A 27,656-nucleotide genomic window follows, 5' to 3' on the forward strand; every position below is an offset into this window, starting at 1 on the left:
TATATATATATATATATATATATATATATATATATATATATATATATATATATATAAATAATAATCTTAATTCTATCTTATATTATGTCTTTATATTTTTGCACTTACTGTGTTTAAATGTCATTCACCAAATCATCACCACTTTAAATTGCTTGTAGATGCGAACTTACTCGGCAAAAAGACATTTCTGATGTGATTCTGATTATCTGCACTTATTTTATCTTGACAAACTCATGGGGTTATACTTCCTGGGGGGAGGAGGCAGCATGCACTTTCACGTTGCTTTACAGGCCGCCATTACAACTGAAGAAGAAGAAAACGGAAACTACGTAATTTTCGCGCGAAATGTCTGCGCTGGTGAGTGTTGTGTGAAGACTGTTTCTGTAAAGCCTTCCTTTTTCGATGAGGATTTGAATTTAAAGCAGACGGAAAAACAAAAGTTTATTTTTCCTTTATTGGTTATCGATTATCGGTATTATATCTGAGCTTGTGCAGCAGACGGGGAGGAAACAGGATGAAATATTTTACCAGACTGCGAGTCAGACGGGTGTACAAGTGGCTTGGAAACCCTCTAAGTTTTAACAGGAAGTTAAAAACCTATGAATATGGGTGAGTACTTTTTCATGGGTTTTGTCTTTTGGACAAGGAGAACTTTGAGTCAGTTTGTACGAATGCCACGCGGTAAAAAAATACCACACTTACTTGATAAACCTTACAAACGTTACCTAAGTAACGTTATTGTTATCGGCAAAATGTAGTTATAATGTGAAAGTTAAAGGAGTCATTTTGCAGTAAAATGTTCCCTGTCAAGGTGTTACTATAATATCTAATGTCTTTTGAATATTACTGCCGCATTAATGTGTATGTGTCAGGTTACTGCTGCAGATGTTTAAGGTTGTGCTCATTTGAACTCCTTTGTGTACAGTTGGGTAGTTTACAGAAATGCATCATATTCTTTAAGTTCAAAATATGTTTATAGCGTGGCTGTCCTGTTGGAGCCACATTTCTTCAAAAAGTCATGGTGTCAATGATTTTTAAAGAGCTGATTTAGCTTCAGAAGTAGGAGAATTTCTCAGCACCTAAAGGAACACACATCTGGAGATACATGGTTTTCACAGGAAACAGGAAGGGGCTGAAAAACTGTCATCTAAAAAGCAAATAAGGCTGTCAGACAAATGTAAAAGGAATAAATGTCAATGAGATGTAGTGGAGTACAAGTATAAAGTAGCATTACATAAAAATACAGTTGAAAAACTGAGAGAAAAAAAAGAAATACTAGTAAAGTACAAATACCTTGAAATTGTACTTAAGCACAATACCTGAGTAAATGTACTATGTTTCATCACTGGCTCTTTCTAATATTTTCCAAATTTAAATCCTGCTGCTGAAATATTGATCTTTGTCTGTATTTTATGACTTATTCCCTAAAAAACTGTGCGCTTTCAAACATCACTGCTGCCTTTTATTGAATTTAATTTGTCACTCTTCATTCATTACTTGGACTCAGCAGTGAAGTGATTAGAGTTTGGTGAGTGAAGGTCAAAGGTAACTGTGACCTCGGGGAAAAAACATGTTTTGGGCCATAACCCAAGAATTCATACGATAATTATGACAAAATTTCACACAAATGTCTGACAGGATAAAATGAAGTGTTGACATTTCATATGCGAAAGGTCAAAGGTCACCCTCACTGTGACATCATTATGTTCTGCAAAAACATTTCAGCACAATAACACAGGAACAGAAAGGGAAGCATTTGGTCAGATACTTGGTGACACTAATCTTTGGTGTCCATCTTGAAACTGTGCTGATTGTAAAGATCTAATGTGCTGCCTGGTTCAAGATGTGTATGAAGCATCAGTGTTTTCACAGACATGATGGATTTAAACTGAATCTGCAACTCGATTGCTTAGCAGAGGCAAACAACCATTAGGTGGTAATTCTATTTATTTATTTTTTAAATAACCCCAAAAGTAAGTAAACCAATTTATAAGTCTGCACTGATGATTTTAGATTCCATATTTGTCCGATTTCAACAAATCAGTGTTTCACTTTGATGGAAAAAAAGAGAGTTATTTTTTAAAATGAGAATGTTATGAAGCTGGGAGGAAGTCAAACACTGACTGTGAATAAGACATCAGATTTAAATGTTAATAATCTCTTCAGTCTTGCCTAATAATGTCAGAATTTGCATGTAGAAATGCTGTCAACCTGAGGACAGAAACGATTCAACAAAAACACATATAATATCTGATTTAGATTCCAAAAATCATGTTGTTCATGTTCATTGTCTGTTTGTGTGTCAGCTCTTTGGCCATCAGTGTGGAGGGTCTCCCGAGGACCACTGTTATTAGCACGGGCCAGCACATCCTCATAGAGGGAGATGACGAAGACAACCCGTATGTGGCCAAAGTCATCAGGCTGTATGGTGATGGTGAGTCTCGATGACTTGATGCTACACTTCACTTTGTCGTCAAAGGCTTGTAGCTAAATGTCTCCTCTCTCTCATCATGTGTCAGAGAGTGGGCAGCAGAAGAAGGCGGTGGTTCAGTGGTTTGTCCGTGTGTCTGAAGTGCCTCTGAGCAAACTGAACCTGCTGGGCAGAGAGCCTCACCCACAGGAGATCTTCTACTACAAGGGGCGCAGCTGTGACGACGAAGTCAATGCTGAGTCCATCCTCAGACCTGTGAAGGTAAAGGACTCTCACTTTCAAGTGTGCAGTTTTATTAATGGTAACCAGAACTTGATTCACATGCCTTGGCCCTAAGTCAGACTTGAGTCACAAATTTGATAACTTTGGACTCGACAAAATCAAAGACTTGCCACTCGACTAGGATTTCAACATTAATGACTTGTTACTTCACATGGCCTTAAGCCTTCTGACTTGAAAATACTTGATACCGTCCCCAAGCCCAAAGATACAAGTGTGATATTAAAAAAGTGCACCAAGAATCAATTCATGTCCCTTCATTTTCTGAATCAACTAATGTTAATACTATTTATTCCCAGCACGTCTACACTGAACTCCCCAGATGCACTTTGTTTGAATCAATCTGACAGCATCCAGTCAAGTAGCAGGAGAGAGCTATGAAGAACTAACTTTCTGTAACTGTGTAGCAGTTGGAAAAAATGATACCAAGGATATTTCTGTCTGCATACAAAAACTACAAGTTGTCAACAAAAAACAAATTGCAGTATGCAAAATATGCGAGGCAAAAATTACAGAGACACAACTTCCAATTTTGTTTGAAGTTGCACAAACAACAGTTGAGGCTAACGTTAACACTGTTAGCGAGCTAATGCTTTGCTAACGTTAGATTAACAGCTAAGTAACTTTTTAAACAAAGTTGATTTAACAACTTTAAAAGCATTGATGAGTTCTGTAAATTTTACATATACTGCTCAAAAAATTGGGACGTTAAGACAAATTGTAACACAGGCCCAAAAAGAAGTAGATATTTAGAAAATTTAAAATTATTTGCAGTTTGAAGCTTTTTGAATTAGTTAGGCAGAGGTGGAACCAAGTCATCGTTTCACAAGTCAAGTCTTTGCACTCAAGTCCCAACACTCACAAGTCCTGACTCCCAAGTCAGGACTGACAAGTCCTGAGTCAAGTGTTACGTCCTACACTTTGAGTTTTGAGTCTTGAGTCGTGTTGCCTTGAATTAATAGGGCAGTGTTAGGCCCTGTTTAGACGACAACGGTTTCTCTAAAAATGGTAAAGTCTTTCCTTTGCGTTTTAGAAAATTTCCACGTTTATATGACGATGTTATTGAAATGATCTCTGTTCACACGGAGCCGCAAAATCGAGTAAAGTAAAGCTGCAGTACTGGAGGCTACAGTTTCAGGGCCGCAGTTTTAGGACCGTTTAATTTTCCGAGCGGAGGCTGCAACCTGAAGTTTATTTTTATTTTTTTGCTATACCCAAATACCTCTCCGCCCCTCACACCTAAACACCCGTTCTGGGATAACGTTACACAGTGTCGGCCCGCTTTGCCTAACCTCCGTGATCCTCTCCGCTCCTCTCACCCACACTTGAGCACCCGTTCTGGGATACACACTGTCGCCCCGCCCGGCCTAACCTCCGTGGTCCTCTCCACTCCTCTCACCCACACTTGAGCATCCGTCCAGGGAGGGCCGCAGAGGTCAGGCCGGGCAAAAATGTTGCTGTCGTGTAAACGATCAGCCAAAACGCAACTAAAGTTTACCGTTTTCAGTTGAAATTGTTGTCGTATAAACGGGACCTTAGCATGAAGGGGGGAGAGAGAAGCGGTATGACATGCAACAAAGGGCCGTGGGTCGTAATTGAACCCCTGGCCGCTGCGGCAAGGACAAAGCCTTTGCACATCGGGCGCCTGCTTGACTTAGTTTTGAGCCCCAAACAAGTCATTATGCGCTATTCACCAAATGTAATGCAACTTTAAAAGCAGAGTAAAATTGTATCAAATTTACAAAATAATGAATGCTTATAAAATATGTAAGCTTTGGTTAAAACAAGTACAACTGAACTTAATCATAAAAAAACATAAATATTCTAAAATAGTAAATAAAGCACTTGAATGTCATTTATGACATCACTGACCTAAATATAGTTTTTAATCTTTGGGCTTTGGGGAAAGTTTCAAGTAGTGTCAAGTAGGGCTGCCACTAACGATTATTTTCATTGTCGACTAATCTGTTGATTATTTCTTCGATTACTCAACTAATCATTTTATTGAAAAATGTGTTAAAATGTCGGTCTGTCTCTCCCAAACCCCAAAATTATGTCATCTTGTTTCATACTCATGCCAAAGGGTTTTAGTTCACCGTCATGGGAGGGTGTGTAAAGCTGCCAATATTTGAATGTAAGAAGCTGCAATAAGAGTATTTTGGGGTACTTTTATAGTACTTTTCTATGAAAAATGACTCAAACCGATTAGTCGACGACTAAAATAGTCACTGATTATTTTAATAGTCGATTAGTCATCCATTAGTTGACTAATCGTTGCAGCCCTAATGTCAAGTCAAAAAGCTCAAGTGTAAGTGAAGTCACATGTCCTTGATGTTAAAGTCCAAGTCGAGTTGCAAGTCTTTTTTGTTTTGTCAAGTCTGAAGTTATCAAATTAGTGACTCGAGTCCACACCTCTGGTAACAGGTTCCACTCTGGAGAGGTTCTGCATGCAAGTGTCTTGAGGAGGATTTGTTATAGATTTAGGAAATGATTCATAGCATTTTCAATAACATGCAGGTGTTTCTGGGTCAAAAGAGAATAAAAAGATGATGTCTCTTCTTCTGCTGCATCAATTTTCACATTTTTAACTGTCCTTTGTCAGTTTTAAGGTGTTATAGTGCAATGCTAAATCAGTCGAGAAACATGTCATGTGTAAGTCAACATGTGTGTAAGTGTTGCTCTTTTCATGGGGCCTGACGATTTGCTTTCAGTGTTTTTGTTTTTCTATGTAATTTTTTTTCCTAATTTTCTTCACCACTACTGATGCAGATATCTGAAAACAAAAACTGTCTGCATGGACAGATATTAGAGGTGAGTGGGAAAATTATTCAGGTGAACTGACCCTTGAAGTCTCTGTCCTGTCACTCAAAGGTGAAGCACCTGGACGGAGCAGCTCCATTCCCGGACTCTAACGATAGAGACACCCTGTACGTGAAACTGTCCTGGGACTCCAAGACCTTCAAAGCAGTGGAGTCCGAACTTGTCTCAGCTTCCTCCTCCCCTCCTCCTTCCTGTCCCAGACCCTCCCCCCCCCCCTCCCCTCCCAACTCCCCACCTGCAGCGGCTCCAGCGACTCGTGGCCCTGCTCGACGGGCCCTGCCGACCCCGGACCTCGCCGTCATACGCCGGGCTGCGTCAGGGGAAGTGAGATACAGCAGGGCCACCATGAGTGCGGGGAAAGCTGGTGCAGCAGAAGCAGAGTCGCTGCACTCTGCCACCAAACTGTCGGCCTCCAAATGTCTGAGTGCCAAGAGGAGGAACGCCTCGGCCAGGACGCCTGGCGTTCGCAAGAAACTGGAACTAAACGGTGAGTGTTTCAAAAACAAACACCATTCACAGTGGACTCACACCGCCATACAGTACCTGTATCGGTCGGTGGATTAGTGGATAGAGCAGGCGCCCCATGTACAAGGCTGTTGCCGCAGCTGCCCGGGTTCGACTCCAGCCTGTGGCCCTTTGCTGCATGTCATGTCCCCTCTCTCTCCTCCCTTCACAATCAGCTTTCCTATCAAAGGCAAAAATGCCCCTAAAAAATACTTTTTATAAAAAAAAATTAAAAAAGGCCTGGGTGCAACAAATTTTCCTTTTCTTTTATTCCATCCCAGCCTACTTAAGCAAGTCTAAACAAAAAAAAAAAAAACTCAAAAACGACACAGTGTAGCTTATTGGTAGCCTGCAGCTGCACTTTGAGGTGGAAGAGGCACAGTCCTGATAGTCTTTAGCTTGCCAACACTGGCAATGAGCCAATAAGTCAATTGTTTGTAGTTTTACCCTCCAACAACCTCATCCTCCAAACCACCCGGCTAGCAGGCTGTCTATCCCCCGGGAGCTTACTGCAGGACACCGGCCAGAATAATAGCAACTGTGGTGTTTGCGGAGCTTTGCTAAGTTTGTCTCTTCGTCGCAAGAGGCATCATTTGGTTTTGGTTTTGTTGGCCAAATTTTGTATTAAGTCTCAAATTGAGAAATTTGGCTACTCCTATAAACGTTGTATCATTTTATATACACTCACCGACCACTTTATTAGGTACACCTTGCTGGTACCAGGTTGGACCTCTTTTGCCTTCAGAACTGCCTTAATTCTTTGTGGCATAGATTCAACGAGGTGCTGGAAACATTCCTCCGAGATTTTGGTCCATTTTGACATGATAGCATCACACAGTTATTGCAGATTTGTCAGCTGCACATCCATGAAGCGCATCTCCTATTCCACCACATGCCAAAGGTGCTCCAAAGGATTGAGATCTGGTGACAATGGAGGCCATTGGAGTATAGTGAACCAGGCCGAGCAATGTTTTTCCAGTCTTCTATTGTCAGATTTTGAGCCTGTGTGAATTGTAGCCTCAGTTTCCTGTTGTTAGCTGACAGGAGTGGCACCTAGTGTGGTCTTCTGCTGCTGTAGCCCATCTGCTTCAAGGTTCGACGTGTTGTTCGTTCAGAGATGGTCTTCTGCATACCTGAGGTTGTAACGAGTGGTTATTTGAGTTCCTGTTGCCTTTCTATCATCTTGAACCAGTCTGGCCATTCTCCTCTGACCTCTGGCATCAACAAGGCATTTTCACCCAGAGAACTGCTGCTCACTGCATATTTTCTCTTTTTCCGACCATCCTCTGTAAACCCTACAGATGGTTGTGTGTGAAAATCTCAGTAGATCAGCAGTTTCTGAAATACTCAGACCAGCCCGTCATGTTCAAAGTGACTTAAATCACCACCTTCCCCATTCAGATGCTCGGTTTGAACTTCAACAGGTCGTCTTTGACAATGTCGACATGCCTAAATGCATGCTGCCATGTGATTGGCTGATTAGCTATTTGCATTAATGAGCAGTTGAACAGGTGTACCTAATAAAGTTGTCGGTGAGTGTAGTCTCGTGTATATATAATCAAGCGTAAATATTTTCTAATAACTCAATATTCCCAAAAATTAAAACTTCATTGCTCTCTGAAAGGGTGTACTTCCATTATTATGCTATCACAAGTATATCTTGGACAATATGGCCTCTAAGAAAGGTATCATGACAGGCCTATGTGTCTGATATATATCAGTATTAATGTAAATACTAGTCCACACCCGGGGATGTGTTATGTATAGAGGAATAAGAAATGAAAAACAGTTTAATAGAGGAGATGCAAAATCAGAGCACTGTAAATGCACTGTGTAATAAATATTAATGCAAGACAAACAATGCACACTGTATTTAGAAACATGCTTTATGGCAAAATACATGGAGCATAGTTTTGGCTGACAGCATGGAGGCACGCACGTGTGTGGGCCGTGCACGGGCACACAGGTACACACATACAGGTTTCGATCCGCAAGTGTTAGAGATAAAGGTTTCCCAGCCAAACTGTGGTCCCAGCGTGCATGTGCAGTTTGCGCTGCTAATGGTGCTCACAGTATGAATGGGTAGTGGACAAAAGCACAAATATAAACAGTAGAAATGTGGGAAAAATGCAAAAACAGCATCGTGGCTGTCTGCACATGACCAAGAATGAAAGCCTGTGTGCAAGTTCAGAGAAGTAGGTCAAAGCAGTGAAGAGGAAAACGGATGATGACGGACGGAGGGACGGACGGACGGACGGAGGGACAGAGGTTTCTCCATTTAATAGTAGGATAAGTATGGGATCTGACTTGGTTTCAGAAGAAAGGCAATATTGAAGGACTCCGATCGTGGGGCCAAAACCTACAAAACATGGTTTGAAAAGGCACTTTTTGATATAAATTTAATCTGTTGACAGGAAGTAGAAAAAGCTACATTTTCTGAGAGAATTTCTACATACTCACTGCTGAGATTTTTCATTTGAAACATTTGAAATCAAGTATTGAGACACTAAAAAGTTGCAGCTGCAACACACATAATGAAAGAGGTTGCGTTAGCATTCAAAGATGAGGACCTGAGACCTCAAAGGGTTTGAAGCATCAGTCAAAGCATTGGAGGTAAAAGAAATATACAATGAGATAAAACACCGTGTGTGATTGGCCAATAATATTTGTTACTCTTTAAGGAAGATCATTTTTAAAAAGAATATTTTTGTGACACTGTTTCAGAGAGGTTGTCATTAGACTTTGTGCTGCTTTTTGACACCAATAGTCCTCACTCAATAATTATTTGTTTTAAAAATGACTGTTTCACCTCTGATTATTTAGTTCACTCTGCTGGCTAATGATGTCCTGAGATCATGTTTTCTCTCCTCGTCCTCTCAGGTCCAGAGAAGTCGTCAATGATCCGTGAGGACATCCTGAGCAAGCTGCTGGACGAGGAGCTGGAGTCAGAGGTGACGTTGTCTCAAAGGCTGTCGTCGTCATCCTCTCCTCCTCAGGTCCTGCCCCTCACCCACAGCCTCAGCCCCCTCAGGAAGGTCCACCAAGCCCCCGCCGCTCAGGGAGCTTTCCCCCTGAAGCCCTCCACTGTCGTTCTCAACAAACATTGTCTCTCTGAAATGGACAGTCCTCCATCATCTGCAAGAGACGACTCCTCCAGGTCAGAGTCGACTCTCTCACAGTCACAATGTCCACATGATTTTACAGTTTGTAGGCAGGGATGCATGATATTGTGTTTTTTGCTGATACCTGATATGCAACAACTCATTTGACTGATAACTGATACCAATATTGATATATCCACTTCTTTCCCTACCTGATTTTTGTGACCATCAAGTCTCTTCTGTAGTGGAATTAAACATTATATTATGCATGGATACTCTTATCATGATGGCCCACTAGTAGATGGAGACATGAAATACAATACTTTTTAATTTAGGTAATATTCATTCATTGTACAAAATAAGAAAAAGCATGTTGGCCGATTCTGATATTTCAATTAAAAGTCGACATTATTGTGCATCCCCATCTGTAGGTTTTAAGCAGTGATGCTCCGATCAGGGGGTTTGGTGTATTCTGGTATTGTGTTTTTGCTGCTGCTTGGCTATTTCGCCACAAAATAGATTTTTTTTAACCTGCAGAACTAAAACATGATTGTTGAATGGATTATGATGAAATGTGGTTCACATATTAATGTTACCCCTCAGAATGAAGGGGGATTGTCTTACTTCTCATCTAGCACCATTAACATTTTAAAGGTGAACCACGCACAGGGTAGGGTATAAAGTCAGGAGCTGCTCCTTAGACAGTGATTTGGGAAAGATGTTCTAGATGACAATGAGTGCACCCAGGGGAATGCTCTGAGGCCTCGCGTCATGTATATAAAATCAAATGGGGTTGAGCAAATGCTGCCTTAGTTTAGTTTTTAGCCACCTAATGAAGGCCAACCAAAAAATCAGTATCAGTTTAGATGTACACTATGTTTAGAAGATTTCCACTACTTTACCTTGCTGTCAGATAGCCTTTTATGACAGGGATTTGGAGCCACTAGACTCAACTGACAAGAACAGTAATTTGGTCACTTTCGGTATGGTACCTTTGGAACCCAAAGTAACCCTTCAGACATGGTACCTTGACCCTAGGTCAGTTTAGTTTATCCTCTGCAAACAGTACTCTTAAATGTGGGCAGGGTTGTTGTCACTCACTGCTCCTTCCAACTCTCGCTGTATTTCCTCATCACCGGTGACACAGAGGAAAGTCTCCACCTTGTTTATTGTGTGCAGAACAAGGTTGCATGCAGACATTTTCATAACAAAAAAGAACAGGCTGCAGTGAGAGTCTCTCTCCATGGGATGTTTAAAAACAGCAGGTGCATTTAGTCCTTCTCAGGCAAGCGCAGGGGTTTAGTGTAGCTGGAGCCCACAGGAACGACACTCCGCAATGCTGTTTTTTTCCCTCCAAGTAATTTTAAACGCTTGAAGATTCACTCATTACTAAAAGTGTATGTCACCCAAGAGAGAAAATAAAAACTAATGGAATGGTCAGAGTTGTCATATTAAAGTTGATGGATTCACGTCATCAATGCATTGAGTAATATTACAAGTTAACGTCCCACTTTAAAGTCTCCGTCAGTCATGTGTTAAGTTATTTTCTTTCTCAGTCTACAGCTGCTGTGAGAGGCAGCAGAACATCCTTTCATTTTATAGTTACAGTTTACTAATATGTGTAAGACTTGACACGGTATGAACAGTGGTTACATAAGCCTCAAAACCAGCCACATCTCAGCCCCGAGCAGAGTGACTGTCTGCTGTTGACCAATCAATGGACTGCAGTGGTTCTAGCTCCACCTTTTAGTACCAGATCTGTGTGCAAGGTATCCCAATAAAGAGGTGACCAAAAGTGGGGACAGTTAGGAACTTTTCACAGTGGAAATGGAAAAAATGTGTACCCAACTGAACTGAACCGTAACAGAGCGCTTGGTGGACATGGAGCTTTAGTGTTTAAGGTAAACCTGAGAATATATTCACATATAGCATGCACTTATGCTGATATTTTTTTAGGTGTTTAAACTATATTTTACTGCAGCCCCTGTCGACAGCAGTACATTGTTTAGCTTCTGTGCCAGTAGACACTACCAAAGCAACACGGTACATCAAATAAACACAGCAGAAAAGTCAGATAGGTCAGACCACCATGTTTAACTATAAATCTTTAAATTTTACAGTTATTGTTGAAAATGACAACCAATATCAACAAGTTTGCAGATTTTACATATCTCCGCAATTGAAGTCAATTGCCAGTTGTCTACATGGAAGTGATTGTTGTTGTTAGCACAACGTTATGGTGATTCGGTCTGTATGGGTACATTTTCTGTTTCAGGACTGAGAACACTACAGTTGATTAACGCTCATTTGGGTATGAAAAAGAAAACAAACATTCTGTCCACAAATTCAGGCTCCCGTTCATTGACTATGGAGCAGCTCCAGACTATACTCTATGATCACAAGTTTGAGACTTCTCTGGTTTCTGGCTTTGAGAGAGAGAAGCTCATATTCACAAATATTGAGTGAACTTTCTTAGATTATGGAAATATTTTTATATATTGGAATTCTTAATTTATGTGGTGTCCCCTTTTAATAAGTCCAATACTTTGGTTTATGACCAAATACCTGAAGAACTAATGACATTCCCATCAGCCTCAGCTGAAATTGATATTGATGAATTAAAAATTAACATACAGAAATAAATAAATAAATTAAAGAAAGAATGAATGAACAAATAAATTAATAAATAAATAAAGGCTAACACCTGGTGGAAATAACAATTCCAGTAATAGATATATAAATAAATGCCTAAATAAATACAGAAATAAATAATTAAATACATACATATATAAATAGATCTCATATCGCAATAACATACAGACACAAAAATCAGTAAATACATAGAACAAATACACAAATAACAGCTAAAGAGGTGAACAGAAATACATTTTGTTATTTATGTCCTATTGAATTATCACCTTTTATTTATATATCATAATTTTTCATTAATTTATTATTTTTTTGTAGTTGATGTATTTATGCTTTTTTATGTATTGATACTATAACAATACTACATGTATTGTCATTTTTTGTCCTCCATAGACCAGTTAGAACATATAAACATCCTGTCCTGTTTGTAGGAATCTGGATGTCCTTAGGAGTACTCAGAAACCAGGATGCTGTAACATTTGAACCCTGATCCAGGTTTCTGTATCACTGTCAGCCATGCTGACTGATGTGTCGTCAGCTGGAGTCATGTAGTAGTTAGTCAGTAAGATAAAAATCTGTGTGAACAGAAACAGTATGATAAATGTCTACATACTGAAATGAAAGGTAGTAGAAGTAGTTTGATGCCACAGTCTTCCTCAGCAGCTGAAAGCTCGGGCAAAAGCGAGCAAAAGGACCTTGACTTAAGATGATTTAAACTGGTTTAAAATGAGATAGCCTGAGGGAAAGTCCAGGCTCACTGATGCCTCTTCTGTTGGTTAAAGTCTCCAGCAGGGTGATGATGTGATGGATGCAGGGTTACCGACTGACTCGGTTAAGACACCCAGAAGAAGAACTGCTACGCCAAGGAGACAGTATGCCATCAGAGGGCAGAAGTGAGTCAGACACAGCAAGTGTGGGGGTTGTAATAACTGGTAATACAATGTCTATGAGCACAACAAAGAGGTGTGTCAGAGGAACAAAACTGTAGTTGACACCTGTGTGTTTGTGGTGACTTTTACTTTTTTCAGCTTTTATATTCTTTTGAGGTGTGAGTGTGCACAGGCGGGTGAACTTGTAGCCAGTGTCTGCACATTGTTTGAGTTTCTTATTCTTTAACTAAACACAGTGATGTAATCCAAAAAATTAAATGTGTCCTCCAACAGAGCCACCACTCCGTCTCGAAAAAAAGAACAGAAAACCCTGATGGAACCAGCCCTGGGAGTGCTGTAAGTACATTCATACATGCATACTGTGGCTCAGAGGTAGAGTGAGTTGTCCACTAATTGGAAGATTGGTGGTTTGATTACCTGCTCCTCCAGCCTGTGTGTCAAAGTATCCTAGGGCAAGATACTGAAAGCCAAATTGCTCCCCAATGGCTGTTCCATCGGTGTGTGAGAGTGTGTGAATGGTTACTGAGTAGCAGGTGGCATGTACAGTCAGGTCCATAATTATTTGGACAACGATACAGTTGTCGTCATTTTGGCTCTGTACACCACCACAATGGGTTTTAAATGAAACAATGAATACCTGCTTAAAGTGCAGACTCACAGCTTTCATTTAAGGCTTTTTTCAAAAATGTAGTATGAACCGTGTAGGAATGACAACCATTTCTTCACACAGTCCCCCGACTTTAAGGGCTCATAAGTATTTGGACAAACTAACATAATCATCAATTAAGCAGTCAGTTTTAATACTTGGTTGCAAATCCTTTACAGTCAATGACTGCCTGAAGTGTTGGACACATAGGCATCATCAGATGCTGGGTTTCTTCCCTGGTGATGCTCTGCCAGCCCTTTACTGTAGCCGTCTGCACTTCCTGCTTGTGTTTTGGGTGTTTTGCCCTCAGTTTTGGCTTCAGCAAGAGAAACGCATGCTCAATTGGATTCAGGTGAGATGATGTGACTTGACCATTGCAGAACATTCCACTTCTTTGCCTTAAAAATGTCTTTGGTTGCTTTTGCAGTATGCTTCAGGTCAATGTCCATCTGCACTGTGAAGCATCGTCCAATGAGTTTTGAAGCATTTGGTTGAATCTGAGCAGATAATGTAGCCCCAAACACTTCAGCTTTCATCCTGCTGCTCTTGTAAGCAAGACAAGACTTCACTAGAATAAATACAGAGAATTTATCACAAGATGCAAACCATTGGTTAGCCTTAAAAATGGAAGGCCAGATTAGAGTTTGTCAAAAACCATCTAAAAAGCCTGTACAGGTGTGGAACAGCATACTATGGACAGATAAAACAAAGATCAACTACCAGAATGATGGGAAGACAAGAGAAGGAAGAAGGGAAGGAGCTGCTCATGATCCAACGCACACCACCTCATCAGTGAAGCATGGTGGAGGTACTGTTATGTCATGGCCATGTATGGCTGCCAGTGGAACTGGTTCTCTTGTATTTATTGATGATGTGACTGCTGACAAGAGCAGCAGGATGAAAGCTGAAGTGTTTGGGGCACCATTATCTGCTCAGATTCAACTAAATGCTTCAAAACTCATTAGACGATGCTTCACAGTGCAGTTGGATATTGACCTGAAGCATACTGCAAAAGCAACCAAAGACATTTTTAAGGCAAAGAAGTGGAATGTTCTGCAATGGCCAAGTCATATCATCTCACCTGAATCCAACTGAGCATGCGTTTCTCTTGCTGAAGCCAAAATTGAGGGCAAAACACCCAAAACACAAGCAGGAAGTGCAGACGGCTACAGTAAAGGGCTGGCAGAGCATCACCAGGGAAGAAACCCAGCATCTGATGATGCCTATGTGTCCAACACTTCAGGCAGTCATTGACTGTAAAGGATTTGCAACCAAGTATTAAAACTGACTGTTTAATTGATGATTATGTTAGTTTGTCCAAATACTTATGAGCCCTTAAAGTTGGGGGACTGTGTGAAGAAATGGTTGTAATTCCTACATGGTTCATACTACATTTTTGAAAAAAGCCTTAAATGAAAGCTGTGAGTCTGCACTTTAAGCAGGTATTCATTGTTTCATTTAAAACCCATTGTGGTGGTGTACAGAGCCAAAATGACGACAACTGTATCATTGTCCAAATAATTATGGACCTGACTGTATGTTTCGGCCACTTGTCTGTAAATGTGTGTGTGAATGGGTGAATGTGACATGTAGTGTAAAAGCACTTTGAGTGGTAAGAAAACTAGAAAGGTGCTCTAGCAACATTACCTAGAGAGCAAGCAAACATCTTAGACGCACCCCTCCCCCCTGATGAAGTCAATTAGCTCTGATATGCCAAACAATAAATCACCTGGACCAGACAGATTCTACTGCTGAATTCAAGAAACACTTCTGGAGCATTCTTTCATCACTATTTTACAGAGTAACTGCAGAAGTTGAAGCTCCTCCATCATACCCACACACATGAATACTGCTGCGATGACACTTTTTTTCCTAAAACCTACCATCCTCTCTCACTTATCAACACAGACTTACAAAATTATCACCAAAACACCAGAAACCTGAGTAAAGACACTTACCCTCATTCTAATTCAAGCTGATCAGACAGGCTTCATCAACAACAGACAGGCTTCAGATAACAACTGCAGGCTGTTCAACCTAATCAGTATATCACAACAAAAACAAAACATAATTGTATCATTATATGCAAAAAAGCATTTGATAAGGTTAACTGGACTTTTTATTCACCTCCCTGTGCAAGTTTGGTTTTCAAGGGTTGTTCATCCATTGGATCGGAATAGTCTACATCTCACTCAAAATAATATCTTAATATTTTCCTTTTTCCACCTGACTCTGAAAAATTGGTTTATACCATAAAAATGTGACGGATTTGATACTTTTGATGTGTGATGTTGACAGGGCTGAAGTGGATAATGAAAGCTCTCCGATGCTGCCGGTCACCGCCACGCCGAGGAGCTCCAAGAGGAAGTCAGCTCAGCAGGTGTCGTCTCGCATCAGAAAGCAGCTGTGAGTGCAGAGAGAGGGTCAACAGGTTGATTTTCCAGTCCACTGACTGATGAGCTCATTGTTTCAGCACTTAACAAACTAACTTCACTGACTGTTGGATCAGGAATCTTCTGGACAACCAGCTGGACCTGAACTCAGATGGAGAGGATGAGGACGAGTTTGTTCCATCCAAGAAGGAGCTGCAGAGCAGCAGTGAGGATGATGGTGACGATGGGGAAGAGGAGGCAGGGCTGGATAGTGATGAGGAGGTGTTGTCTAAAAAAGGCAGACATGCTGCTGCAGGGTCTGGCACTCCTCGTTCAAAGCAGAAAACTCGCTCCTCGACCAGAACGCCTCGAAAGACTCCAAACATAAAGGTAAAAGTCCTGGAAACATCCAGATCAGAGGGAATGTCTTCATCATTTTTTTTACTCACTTTGTCTCCCTTAACCGTTTCCTGTTTCGACAGGTCACACCCAGCACGCCACGGACTCCTCATCGCGCCACTCCCAGCATCCCTAGCAGGTCGCTGCCAGCCCGAAAGCCGGCTAATGTTCTGGAGGAGGCCAGAACCAGGTGAGACACAACAATCAGTGACCTCTGACCCTCATATCTATTTATATATAAACACATCAGGGCTGCAGAATTAATCACAAAAAATAATTGGCATTGCAAAATCCCAGAGTCCAAGGGGACATCTTCAGATGTCTTGTTTTGTCCATCAGACTGTCCAAAACACGAAGACATATTAATTACAACCATATAAAACAAAGGAAAGCATCAAATCACCACAACTGAGAAGCTGAAACCAGTGAATGTTTGGTAGACTATGTGTGACGTACAGTATTGCTTGAGAAGTTACTGGAACACTGTTCACTGTCTCAGAGGACTGACTTCTCTTTTCTTCTTTATTCAGAATCTACTAGTTTTCAAGGATTTTGATAACAAAGTGTTATTCAGTCAGTGAAGCAGATGGTCTACAAAGTTAATTGAGCATTTGTTAAAGTGTATTACTGTGTGTATTTGTCTCATCAGGCTGCATGTGTCCTCGGTGCCGGAGTCTCTGCCCTGCAGGGAGCAGGAGTTTCAAGACATCTACAGCTTTGTTGAGAGCAAGATCATAGATGGAACGGGAGGGTAAGATCCAGATTCTAATGCTGGCCCAGAATTTACAGGTTTCCAAAGTCTTTGACTTGTGACCTGAATAGTCCCCCCTCACCTCGATCAGGTCAAACATCACAGCGTGTTGATTACAGACTAAAATCTGTCCCTTATATCAAGAACTGTTACAGGTACAAGAGGCCTGCATCAAATGTCTGCTCAGTTTCTTGTTTCTATAATCTGATCAGATGTTTCCTGATCTAAACAGGAAGCTTCTCAAACTCTGATTGCACTTAAATTAAAAAAAATTACAAAAACATCTTCCATTCCTCAAACAAAGCTATTACCAATAAAAGTATTTATTTCAGTCCAATCAGTGCAATCATAATGTACGTACAATAACAAGTAGCACCTCAAGGTGCAGGTTGCTTGTGACGCTTAGCTGTGAGCAGTTTGTTCTCTTCTCAAATTGTTTTATAAGAAAACACACAGAATTGTATCCATTATCAATGATTATTGACTACAATAATTAGTTTTTTGTCCATCAATAAATTGATTAATTGCTGACCTTTAGGTATAGATTATAAAGCGCTATAAAGGCTAAGGCTGTGTGTCTCCTGGTGGCTCTGCTCACCTGTTGTGTTGTTGTTGTTGTTTGGGTCTCAGGTGCATGTACATCTCAGGTGTGCCAGGTACAGGTAAAACGGCCACGGTCCACGAGGTGATGCGCTGTCTGCAGCATGCGGCTGAGGTGGACGAGATTCCTCCTTTCCACTTCATCGAGATCAATGGGATGAAAATGACAGATCCTCATCAGGCCTACGTCCAGATCCTACAGGTGAGAGCAGTGAGCTTCACACAGAAGACAAAATGATGATAAAAAGTGTGCTGCAGTCCACTCAGTGCCGCTCTTCTAACATCTATCAGTGGTTATTTTAACTATTAAAAATAGATGAAAATTAGATCTAAAAAGTAATAGAAGTGTTTCTTGATTTAAAAAAAAAAAGAAAGAAAATTTCAAGGAAAACATTTGCCAGCTGAACCACACATTGTCATGTGTGTTGTTTTTTTTTTTTTTTTTAAACTACAGTCAGTGTTGCCAACTTATATTTAGCCACTTTTCAGACCCCTCTAGCGACTCTTTTTCAAAAAAGCGACTAGCGACAAATCTAGCGACTTTTTCTGAGGTTATTGGAGACTTTCGGAGACGCTGACGTGAAAGCACGTATCATTCTTATTCTTCTCAACGAGCAGCGGATGCTGCCACGGGCCCCTCCCTCGCCCCAAAGTACTCACATGTGGGCCAGTCCTTCCTCCCAGCTGCAGTCAGAGCAGGAGATACTAACCCCTCCGCATCCAGACTGCAAGTGAATCGCGCACGTGCGGAACCGCCGCTGGCTGATCCCGACCTGGTTTACAGTCAGGGCGGGATGTAAATGTAAAATTTTCTTTGTCTAATATAAATCACTGAAAGAAGGTTCATTTGTAGTTCTAAACATATTCAGGGTGTTTTTTACTCAGTTTTTGTCTCTCAGTTAACTGCAGGGAATATTTTTGTCTAGTTAAGCACATCTGACCATAGTTTAATTATGCTACTCATCAGTTCACTGCACTGCATGCCACCTGGGTCTAGTAGGCGCTAGCTAGCATTAGCGACTCTGCTCATTCGGCCATTACTGCTACTAACACCATCCCTACCTAACTGCAACTAGAGCAGCTACGTGACCTGCCCTCTAGCTACATAATTCACCCACCACACCAGTGCGTCAGTCCGCTATCAGCCCCTCTCACTCCTTGGCCCAGAAGCAAAAGATCCGGCGAAATAGCTAAATTAGCAATTAGCTAGCTATGAAGTATTACATTAAAAGAGAGACAGATAAGGTTAGGATAAGGGCAGTGGGAAAGCTACATCTTGTTACGTATGCTAATGCTAAATTAGCTTTTAGCTGACGTTAGCTATAAATTATTACATTGAATGAGAGGTGGTTAAGATTAGGATAAGTTTAATGGGAGAGCTACATCTCGTTACTTATGTTAATGCTAAATTAGCAAAGTATAGCTGTTATGAATTCTAAAGTGGATCATTGCTACATTTGGTCTCATTTATTCACAACAGTGTAGCATTGTAGCACAGTTTAGATACCCGTCGCATTTGTGGGTTTGTTTTGCACTCGTGGTGTGCGCAGTTTGTAGGGGCGTGTAGTGTACACCACAAACGGAATGTGTCTGCAGCCATACATGTCTACATAAAACTCCCTTTAGCATTGTTGACTTTTTTTTTATCACTGTTAGCTCTGTTACTAACAATAGCAGTGTCAGCACAGCTAGAGGTGCTAACATTGTAAACAATGCTAAAAGGGGTTTGCCACTTAATCACTGGGGCAACCTGGGGGGAGACTGGAGGGTGGGTACAGTATTTCCATAGCAATGCATTCTGCCACAGGGACGGCGTTACTAGCTGTAATCTGCGAATGAGCGACGCTGCTAGCTAGCTAACGAGCTCCCTTCCAACCCGGCTGATGCACAGTGCAGAACAGCCAAAAAAACAATGAAGACTGGGGGTTGGGCAATGGGCACCATGTTTCCACATGTTAATGCAGCTAGCCTGTTGTCTGTTAGCAAAGCCAACAGAAAATAAAGTAAAAGGCAAGACACTTATGTCAGAAAACGTTAATATTTCATCACCTGGATAGTGCTTTGAAATGCAGTGCTTAAGCTCGCCGAGTCAAATGAGCGTTGGACTTAAAGGAAGGGCCTCTTGTATTTCACATCTTTATTTTTTTATTATTTTTTTTTTCTTAAAAATTAACCAGTTAGTAACCAGTTAATGGGTGTCAGCCTTTTGAAAGCAATATTAAACGAAACTGACACCCCTAATAGGGACAACAACATGAAAATTGAAAATTTTTCTGTTTTCAAACAAAAACGTTGAGTCTTAAACAAGCTGTGTTCCTTTTCTGTGGGTTAAGGGATTAGTGATGGCAGACCATTTGAATACTTTGTACATGTCAACCCATGTTTCCAAAGGGTATTAAAATGGAGCACTTCACCAATTTCACACATGAAGTTCAAGGTTGACATGAGTTGTAACAGAAATCCTGTGCTATAAACTTGGGTGTGTTGGTTTCAAAGGGGTGACCAAATAGGAGGCAGGAAGTATAAAGATCCTAAAAAGACAGCTGCATTATGAGAAATGTCGGATTCTGGGTTTGAAGTTTGACCCATACTTGGGACTACAAGTCAAGATATCTTAAAAACCTCTCTCTTGACCAACTTTAAACAATGCTAGCAGTTTCCAGCTGCTTCCAGTGGTTGTGCTAAGCTAGGCTAAACACGTCCCAGAGATGATAGTGACATCCATCTTCTTATCTAACTCTGGAGAAGAAATGACAGGACTGAATCATGTCCCAGTTGAATTAAGACATTGTGGTGTGTTTACTGACTTAAGTGATGGTTTCGTCTCTGCAGAAGTTGACGGGTCAGAAGGCCACGGCCGACCACGCAGCAGCGCTACTGGAGAAAAGATTTAGCAACCCTGCGCCCAGGAAGGAGACCACTGTGCTGCTGGTAGATGAAGTAAGAACTCTTTCTTATTGCTGAGCTTTTATTTTATGGGCATTTCCCCCAAAACATTGCACTATTGTCTCACGTACAGGACTTAAATTAAAGAATGTGTAAAAAGTTTGAATAAAAGATTAATAATGCAAACCAGCGGACGTATCCACAAAGCTTCATCGTACAAAGAATTGCTCCTGGTAATAGAATACTAAGAAACTTTTTAGAATTATGACCTTTTTTAAAAACTTTCCCTTAAAGCCCAGTTCAGACCAAATGTTTATAACAAGACGAGGTGAAACAGGCAACTATTTGCAATGCATTGTTGCAACTTTCTAAAAACCTGCTGGTTCACACCAGTGCAACCAGATGAGACGGTCTATCATCTCTATGCAACAACTCTCTGAACTTCTTTTCTAATTTCCAGCTTTTCAGGCTTATTTTGTGGCTGAAAAGAATTTGTAGCTCCTTAAAATATGAATGAGGATAGTGACAGTGATATGGGCTCAGCAGGGCATTCTGTGTGTGCTAACAACAGTTTGGAAATGCTGGTTAATGGTGCCAGGCTTTATGTGGACAAATTTGTTCATGTCATGAAGATAAAAACACCAAATTGTTCAGCACTAATGTTCAACAGGATTTCCAAAGCTTTAACCCTTTTTGTTTTGGACTGTAGTTGGACCTGTTATGGACCAGGAAGCAGAACGTCATGTACAACCTGTTCGACTGGCCGACGAGGCGTCACGCCCGCCTGGTGGTGCTGACCATCGCCAACACCATGGACCTGCCGGAGAGGATCATGATCAACAGAGTGGCCAGCAGACTGGTGAGAGATCTAGCCCTGTAGCCCTGCACTGATGTGCCCTTTAATATCAACACTGTGATCAGGCTTCTCTGTTGTCTATAGACACATACGGGAGTTGGTACATACAATTCACAGGTTTCACAAACTTGAAAAATATGGACTGTGAGAAAATAGTGAAAAATACTCATCAAAGGTCTTGTTTTGTTTGACCAACAGTCCAAAACCTAAAGAAAAACAGCAAATCCTCACATTTAATGAGCTGAAACTGAGGAGCTTTGGCATTCCGAACCACACAGAAAATAGGGTGTGAAATAACTAAAAAGTTAGATTGGATCTACAAGCAGCTCCTTAAACATATCAGTGTTCATGGTGGAAAATGAAGATGGAATTCAGATGATTATCTGCACAAAACCAAAAAACCCTGACAGGTAACATGACGCCTCTGTCTCAATGTTTCCAGGGTTTGACCAGGATGTCGTTCCAGCCGTACACCTTCAAGCAGCTGCAGCAGATCATCACATCCAGGCTGAACAAAGTGAAGGCCTTTGAGGAGGACGCTCTTCAGCTGGTGTCCAGGAAGGTAAACATTTGGGACGTCTCTCACACCTTCTCACCTGACCTGAGCTCAGTCACAGGTCCACCAACCAGCGGTAGAATGCAATTGTACATTTACTAAGTACTGTACGTAAGTACAAATTTGAGGTATTTGTTTTTTCTCATGTGTTACTTTCTAATGCCACCCCACTACTTCTCAAAAGGAAACATTTAACACCAGGACATGTACATTTATCTGACAGCTGCAGTAACTTTACAAACTACAACATTTCTTTTTTGACAAAACATGAGGTAACATAGTATCACAATATTTTGCATGGCACTATAGTATCAATACATCAATGTCAAAAATAGATTTTTTTTTAGTATAAAAGTCATTATTATTGCAAATACTAAGTAAACTTTTGGTAGCTTACTTAATAAAATGAATTGCTTTTTTAATCTGCTAGAAACATTTTGCTGCAAAAATAATTTAAGTGAGATGAACAGACTTTAAACACTTTGCAGTTGAAAAGGTAATAAATTGTAATGTATGTTATGTTATGTATGTTATTACTCCAAAATGTTACAAATGGTAATATTTTATAGTGACGTAGATAATGTTGTATCATGGGGCCTGTGGTGATTCTGACCCCTACAAAACATGACACACTGAATACTTTATAAAATACGATGATTTCTTAGAAATGAAACTACCTCACAGTTTGTACAACTGAAAGGATTAGTTGATTGACAAGAAGTTAATTAAAAACTATTTTGTTTGTTGAAGACTTTATTTCATGTAAAACGTGGTTCCAGCTTCACAAATATGAAGATTTGCTGCTTTTCTTTATAATAAATATAATGATTTTGAAGTTTTCTCGACTGCTTTTCCCAAGTTAATATAAGTTAGAGGTCTTTTCCTTTCCAAAACAAACAGACCAGGGGCCTCATTTATAAAGCTTGCTTATGCACAAAACGGGGCTTGAAAGTGGCGTACGCCACTTCTCACGCAAAGGTTGTGATTTATAAAAAATAAACTTGGCGGGAGAATGTGCGCACCTGTAAGCAAACTCTGAGTCATGCGTGCGCACATTTTGGAGACACTGGGAAGTGGTGACGCAGACGGCGAGGTGGAGAAGTGGAGTCAGATTTTTATTGATGTCTCACACAAATTTAATGTCACGCTATATCCACCTTAGATCCACGTTATCATTGAAATTAAATCCAGCAGCCTTATTTTGCACTTGGAGTGAGTGATAATTGTTTCGTAAAAACGTTGTAAAATCCAACTCAAATCCTGAATTGAAATTCTTTCTAAATACGTATTTAATTCGCACTGCCTCTAACGTCTCATTGTCTACTCTATGAGCGCAGGAGGGGAAGAGGATGGCGTGACTGCATGGAATATATTTATTTATTTAGCTAAATATTTCCAGTGCATTTATCATGTCTCGAAATACAGCCATTAAGCACAACCGTTACACTCCTTTCATCAGCCCTACTTAGACGTGCTGTTCATGACAAAACCGGCATAAAGAAACATGTTCGCCTATTACACTTTCATCTTTGAATTGTATTTCAAATTACACGTTGTATTTTGGGACAGGGATACCACTGGTTCTTGCTGTAATTCAGGCCGGGAGTCTGATCAGACTAATTGCCATAAACATATAAATACTGCGGTGACCCTCGTACGTAATTGCGCAAGATGGCACTGGCACATACTCCTTTTTGCCTCCACCTTTAATAAATGTGATTCTTTATGTTGCACATCAATGTCAAACATCCTCAAATTTAAAAGCAACACATTAACTACATGTTGGTAAAGGAGTAAAAATATTTGGTCTACCTTTAGATCAGACCACTTTTTTTTTCTGTCACTGTCCGTGCAGTCCCACAGACACAGCTGACAGCATCACACATCAGCGCTGATGTGTTGCCACTTTTATCGCTTTCTTTTATTAGTGATCCCGCTGCTGTGGCTACCAAATAAAATCTTTCTTCAGTCCTCCACCTCCCGTTAAAGGGTCTCTAGCTCAATCTCGGAGAAATTCCGTTTTTTGGTTCGTTTCTCACACCCGTCGCCGTGACACAACGAGAGAGCACTCCCATGCCGGCTTATTTATATGCAGATCGCATTCATGAGGTGATTTGCATGACCATTTATGGTTGAACTAGGGCGTGTAGAGGGCGGAATATGAGGCGGATCTGGGTGCACACAACTCCAGGAGGTCTGTGATTTATAAAGAAAACACTGCGTGCAAGTGTGCGTGCGCACGGTTTCATTAGATTATTTTTTGGCGCACGCCATTTTCAGCTTTTGGGCGCACGTCAACTCTTAGTATGAATCCTAAGCACTCTTTTATAAATGAGGCCCCAGGTGATAAACACTGAAAAAATAGTAAAAAAAAAAAAAAAAAGTGGAAAAAAAAAAGTGTTTTGGCAACGCTCTTGTCGCGGAGGGGCTGCTAAGTACAGTGGCCAACGCAAAAATAGGCGAAAACACAAATGGTCCTATCTAGAACCAGTGTTTGGTTTGTCCATTTTGGACAACTTTACTGGACCCACTCCCTATGTAGATCAGATCATAGACTGATTAAGACATAGACATTTTACTACTTTTATTACTTTTAATACTCTTACATTTTCTACATTTACATTTTTTAAATTAATTTTCCTGATTATAGTTACATACTTTTACTTAAAGGTAGGGTCTGGAGGATTTTCCAGTTGCTGTTTGTAAACACACATTCAAATTTGGCCCCTCCTATCAGGCTCAACTCTCCCGGCTGTAGGGAGCCCGGAGGTACAGAAGAAGGCTTCATAGAAGAGGTTCAGGCAAGGCTCGCGCTGGTGTACGCTCGGGCACGCTCGGGCATGGCACCTGCGCTCTCTCATTGGCTGGGGAAATCTCCGCCCAGAAGCGGTCAGAGCTCACAAAAACATCAAAGGGCAGGAGCTCTGCAAACAGAGTCACCACCACACATGAGTAGAAGCCCATAGGTGATGATTAAGCAGGATTTCATTTGTATATGTCTATGTTTTGTTTTGTTTGAAAATCCTCCACATCCTACCTTTAAGTAACACTTTCAATGCAAGACATGCAACAGTGTTAGAACTTGTACTGAAGTGAAGGATCTGAATAGTTCCTCACAAGGTCTTCCTCCCCTCTCACAGGTAGCCGCTCTGTCAGGCGATGCTCGCCGATGTTTGGACATCTGTCGCAGGGCGACAGAGATCTGTGAGCACTCTGCTGCTGACCCTTCTGCCTCAAGATTGGTGGGAATGAGTCACGTGATGGAGGCGCTGAATGAAATGTTTTCCTCCGCCTACATCACTGCCATCAAGTGAGACTTTCTCTTTTATCACATTAATGATGGCATTGAAAAGGAGTGACAAGATAAAGTAACTGGCATGTGTCTTCAGGTGTGCATCACTGCAGGAGCAGCTCTTCCTCAGGGCAATCATTGCTGAGTTTCGCCGACTTGGATTGGAGGAGGCCACCTTCCAACAGGTAAATAAAAACAGTCCCCTCTTCTGTTGCTGAGATATGATGCTAAGTAATGGCCAGAAAAGTGTTTTTGCAGAGCATCATGATGTCACGGTGAGGTTGACCTGTCAAAATAAATTTCAAGTCACACCCATTTCAGTCTGGATCGATGTGGTCCAGATCCTGAAGCACAGAACCTCAATAAAAGTCCTCACCTCTGTTTTTCTGTGATCCAGGTGTTTGTGCAGCACCAGGCTCTGTGTCGGGTGGAGGGTCTGCAGCCAGTCACCGTGTCGGAGGGTCTGGCGGTGTGTCAGCGTCTGGGAGCCTGCAGGTTACTGCTGCTGGAGTCCAGCCGTTTGGGAGTCCTGCAGAGAGTCCGCCTCAATGTGAGCCAGGACGACATGCTCTACGCCCTGAAAGCTGACTGAAGGAGAATCCTCTTCAGACTCATTTATCTGAACTACATGAGACGTTAACCTGTCTGAGTTACACAACCTGAAACGAAACAGATTTCAGTTTTTAAACCTTAATATTAAGTCGAGGCACAGATTTGGAGTCAGTTTTTTTGCATTTGATGGTATGTTTTCTCCATAAATCAGTTAGTCTTTAATTATTTTAAGTTTTGATGTTCCCAGTTTAAAATGAGAGATTTGTCTTTCTGGAATTGTTTTTAACATTGTATAGTGCATCTGTTTGTTTTATGTTTAATACCTGAATATGCAATAAAACTCCACCTTTAATATGAATCACTCTTTAATTGTTTTTCTTGAGTTGATGGTATGAATACAAATACTGAGGAATTCTATCAAGACAACTATGGAAAAAACAATAAATGGAAAAGAATTTTCAATAGATGTATCTTACTATATAATAAAGAAAACGCTGTCTGTGGGTCTGTGTTCCACGTTTTTCTCCTCACTGACTTGGTCAATCCATGTGAAATTTGGCACAGTGGTAGAGGGTCATGGGAGGATGTGAATGAAGCAATATTACATCAACTGGCTAAAGGGGGCGCTATAGCAAGTGATTGAAATTGCAAACTTCGAATGGGCATATCTCATGTCCAGTATGTCGTAGAAACATGAAACTTTGCACAGAAATGCCTCTCCTCATGAGGAACACATTTGCCTCAAGAACCCATAACTTCCGGTTTATAGATTTTTAATTTTTTGAAAAACACTTAAAATCGATCTCTTCCTAGGAAGTTTGACCGATCTGCATGATGACTCAGTGAACATAATCTAGGGACCAATATCTAAAGTTCCCTCTTGGCAAAAGTTGGAAAACTTACTAAATCTGAGCTTCTTTAAGCAATGAATATTGCGGAGTGTGGCTCATCACATCAAAGTGTATAAAATCTCAAGGGTTTCACAGATCACCACGCAACTTTGTAGGCATATGACCACACATAGGGCCCTATTTAGATGGTCTAAAGCGGATGGCGGACGGCGCATAATCCATGGCGCAAGTGTCATTGCTATTTAGATGCAGGCGCAGTTGTCATTTTCACGCCCTGCGCCCTCGTCGTCTAACTAGCAATGAGCTTCTCTGGGCATGTTCGTCTAAAAATGAGGAGTGGTCAGGCGCAGTCATGGCGCATTGCTAGTTAGATGACGGGAAAAGCAAATGCGCCAGTGACCAACAAAAACCTGGTCTAAAGTCAACGGCGCAGTATTTCGCTGTTAAACAAGTTAGTAATATGCGTCTCTAGGCGGGTGCACAACGCGCGTGCACTCTGCTCAGACACACAGGGAGCAGCCACACATACGCAAAAGATAACAAATAAAAATATGATTACAATGTGAAAGGTTATTATTGTGCACATTAAAATATTTGTCAGAAAGACATCTTAATGGTCAGTCATTAATCAGAATGATCTAATCGCAGTAATATTGATTATCATAATCTGGGAGGTCCAAGCTGGCAGTGGTACGAATATACGGAACTGTGAGCAGACCTCCACAGGCTGATGATGCATAGCCTGTAAAATGAACTTGTCTTTCCCAATTGAATTGTGATCATTTTGGCATGTAAATCACAAAATCAAAGATGTGAAAACGTTTGATAAACTTTAATTTGACATAAACACAATAATAACCAGCTTCTGTGAAAACTAAAAATGTAAACTTAGAGCCACGTACAAATGTATATTTATAAAAAAAAAAAGCTTTTAGAACGTAAAACTGAAGATCATCTTGTGAGGAGGAGGAGGAGGAGGAGGATGACCCCAGCTCCGCAGCCAGCGCGCAGCCAGACCAGACGGCCCGGGTGCAGCCACAGGACCAGCCCTTCCTGCACCTTCAGGCGGGGGGGTTCAGGATGCTGGAGAGGGAGCTGGGCTCTCTAACCTCCCGGGTTAAAATAAAATTGAATAACTTACAATTTGTTGACAGCGTTTCTCTCGTGCGCGCGCGTGCGCGCTCTCTTTCTCTCTCGCAGTCTCACTCTGTTTGTTTTCTT

General features: G+C 41.0%; 1 protein-coding gene across 2 annotated transcripts; it reads left to right on the plus strand.

The window, feature by feature from the left end:
- The first annotated feature begins 333 nt into the window (after positions 1-333).
- On the plus strand, positions 334-25,938 carry orc1 (origin recognition complex, subunit 1). Of its 2 annotated transcripts, XM_033647883.2 has the most exons (18): positions 334-609; positions 2,307-2,434; positions 2,520-2,692; positions 5,582-6,017; positions 8,915-9,191; positions 12,567-12,677; positions 12,948-13,010; positions 15,619-15,726; positions 15,830-16,082; positions 16,175-16,281; positions 16,741-16,842; positions 17,473-17,644; positions 20,275-20,382; positions 21,038-21,187; positions 21,627-21,746; positions 24,881-25,050; positions 25,130-25,217; positions 25,430-25,938. In XM_033647883.2, the coding sequence occupies exons 1-18, from the start codon at positions 515-517 to the stop codon at positions 25,622-25,624; spliced, it is 2,856 nt and encodes a 951-aa protein (XP_033503774.2). In that variant the 5' UTR covers positions 334-514; the 3' UTR covers positions 25,625-25,938. The 2 variants fall into 2 exon arrangements, with proteins under 2 accessions (XP_033503774.2, XP_033503776.2); XM_033647885.2 differs by lacking the exon at positions 12,567-12,677 and having other exon boundaries at positions 340-609.
- Positions 25,939-27,656: the final 1,718 nt, after the last annotated feature.

The sequence above is a fragment of the Epinephelus lanceolatus genome, chromosome 6 (assembly GCF_041903045.1).
Source record: "Epinephelus lanceolatus isolate andai-2023 chromosome 6, ASM4190304v1, whole genome shotgun sequence".
Taxonomy (NCBI): Eukaryota; Metazoa; Chordata; class Actinopteri; order Perciformes; family Serranidae; genus Epinephelus; species Epinephelus lanceolatus.

Bases quoted from the DNA above. Each gene is read 5' to 3' on its own strand.
- orc1 (XM_033647883.2), top strand. From the start codon at position 515: ATGAAATATTTTACCAGACTGCGAGTCAGACGGGTGTACAAGTGGCTT. The intron at 610-2,306 runs GTGAGTACTTTT...TTTGTGTGTCAG, and splicing joins TTAAAAACCTATGAATATGG to CTCTTTGGCCATCAGTGTGG. The intron at 25,218-25,429 runs GTAAATAAAAAC...TCTGTGATCCAG, and splicing joins AGGAGGCCACCTTCCAACAG to GTGTTTGTGCAGCACCAGGC.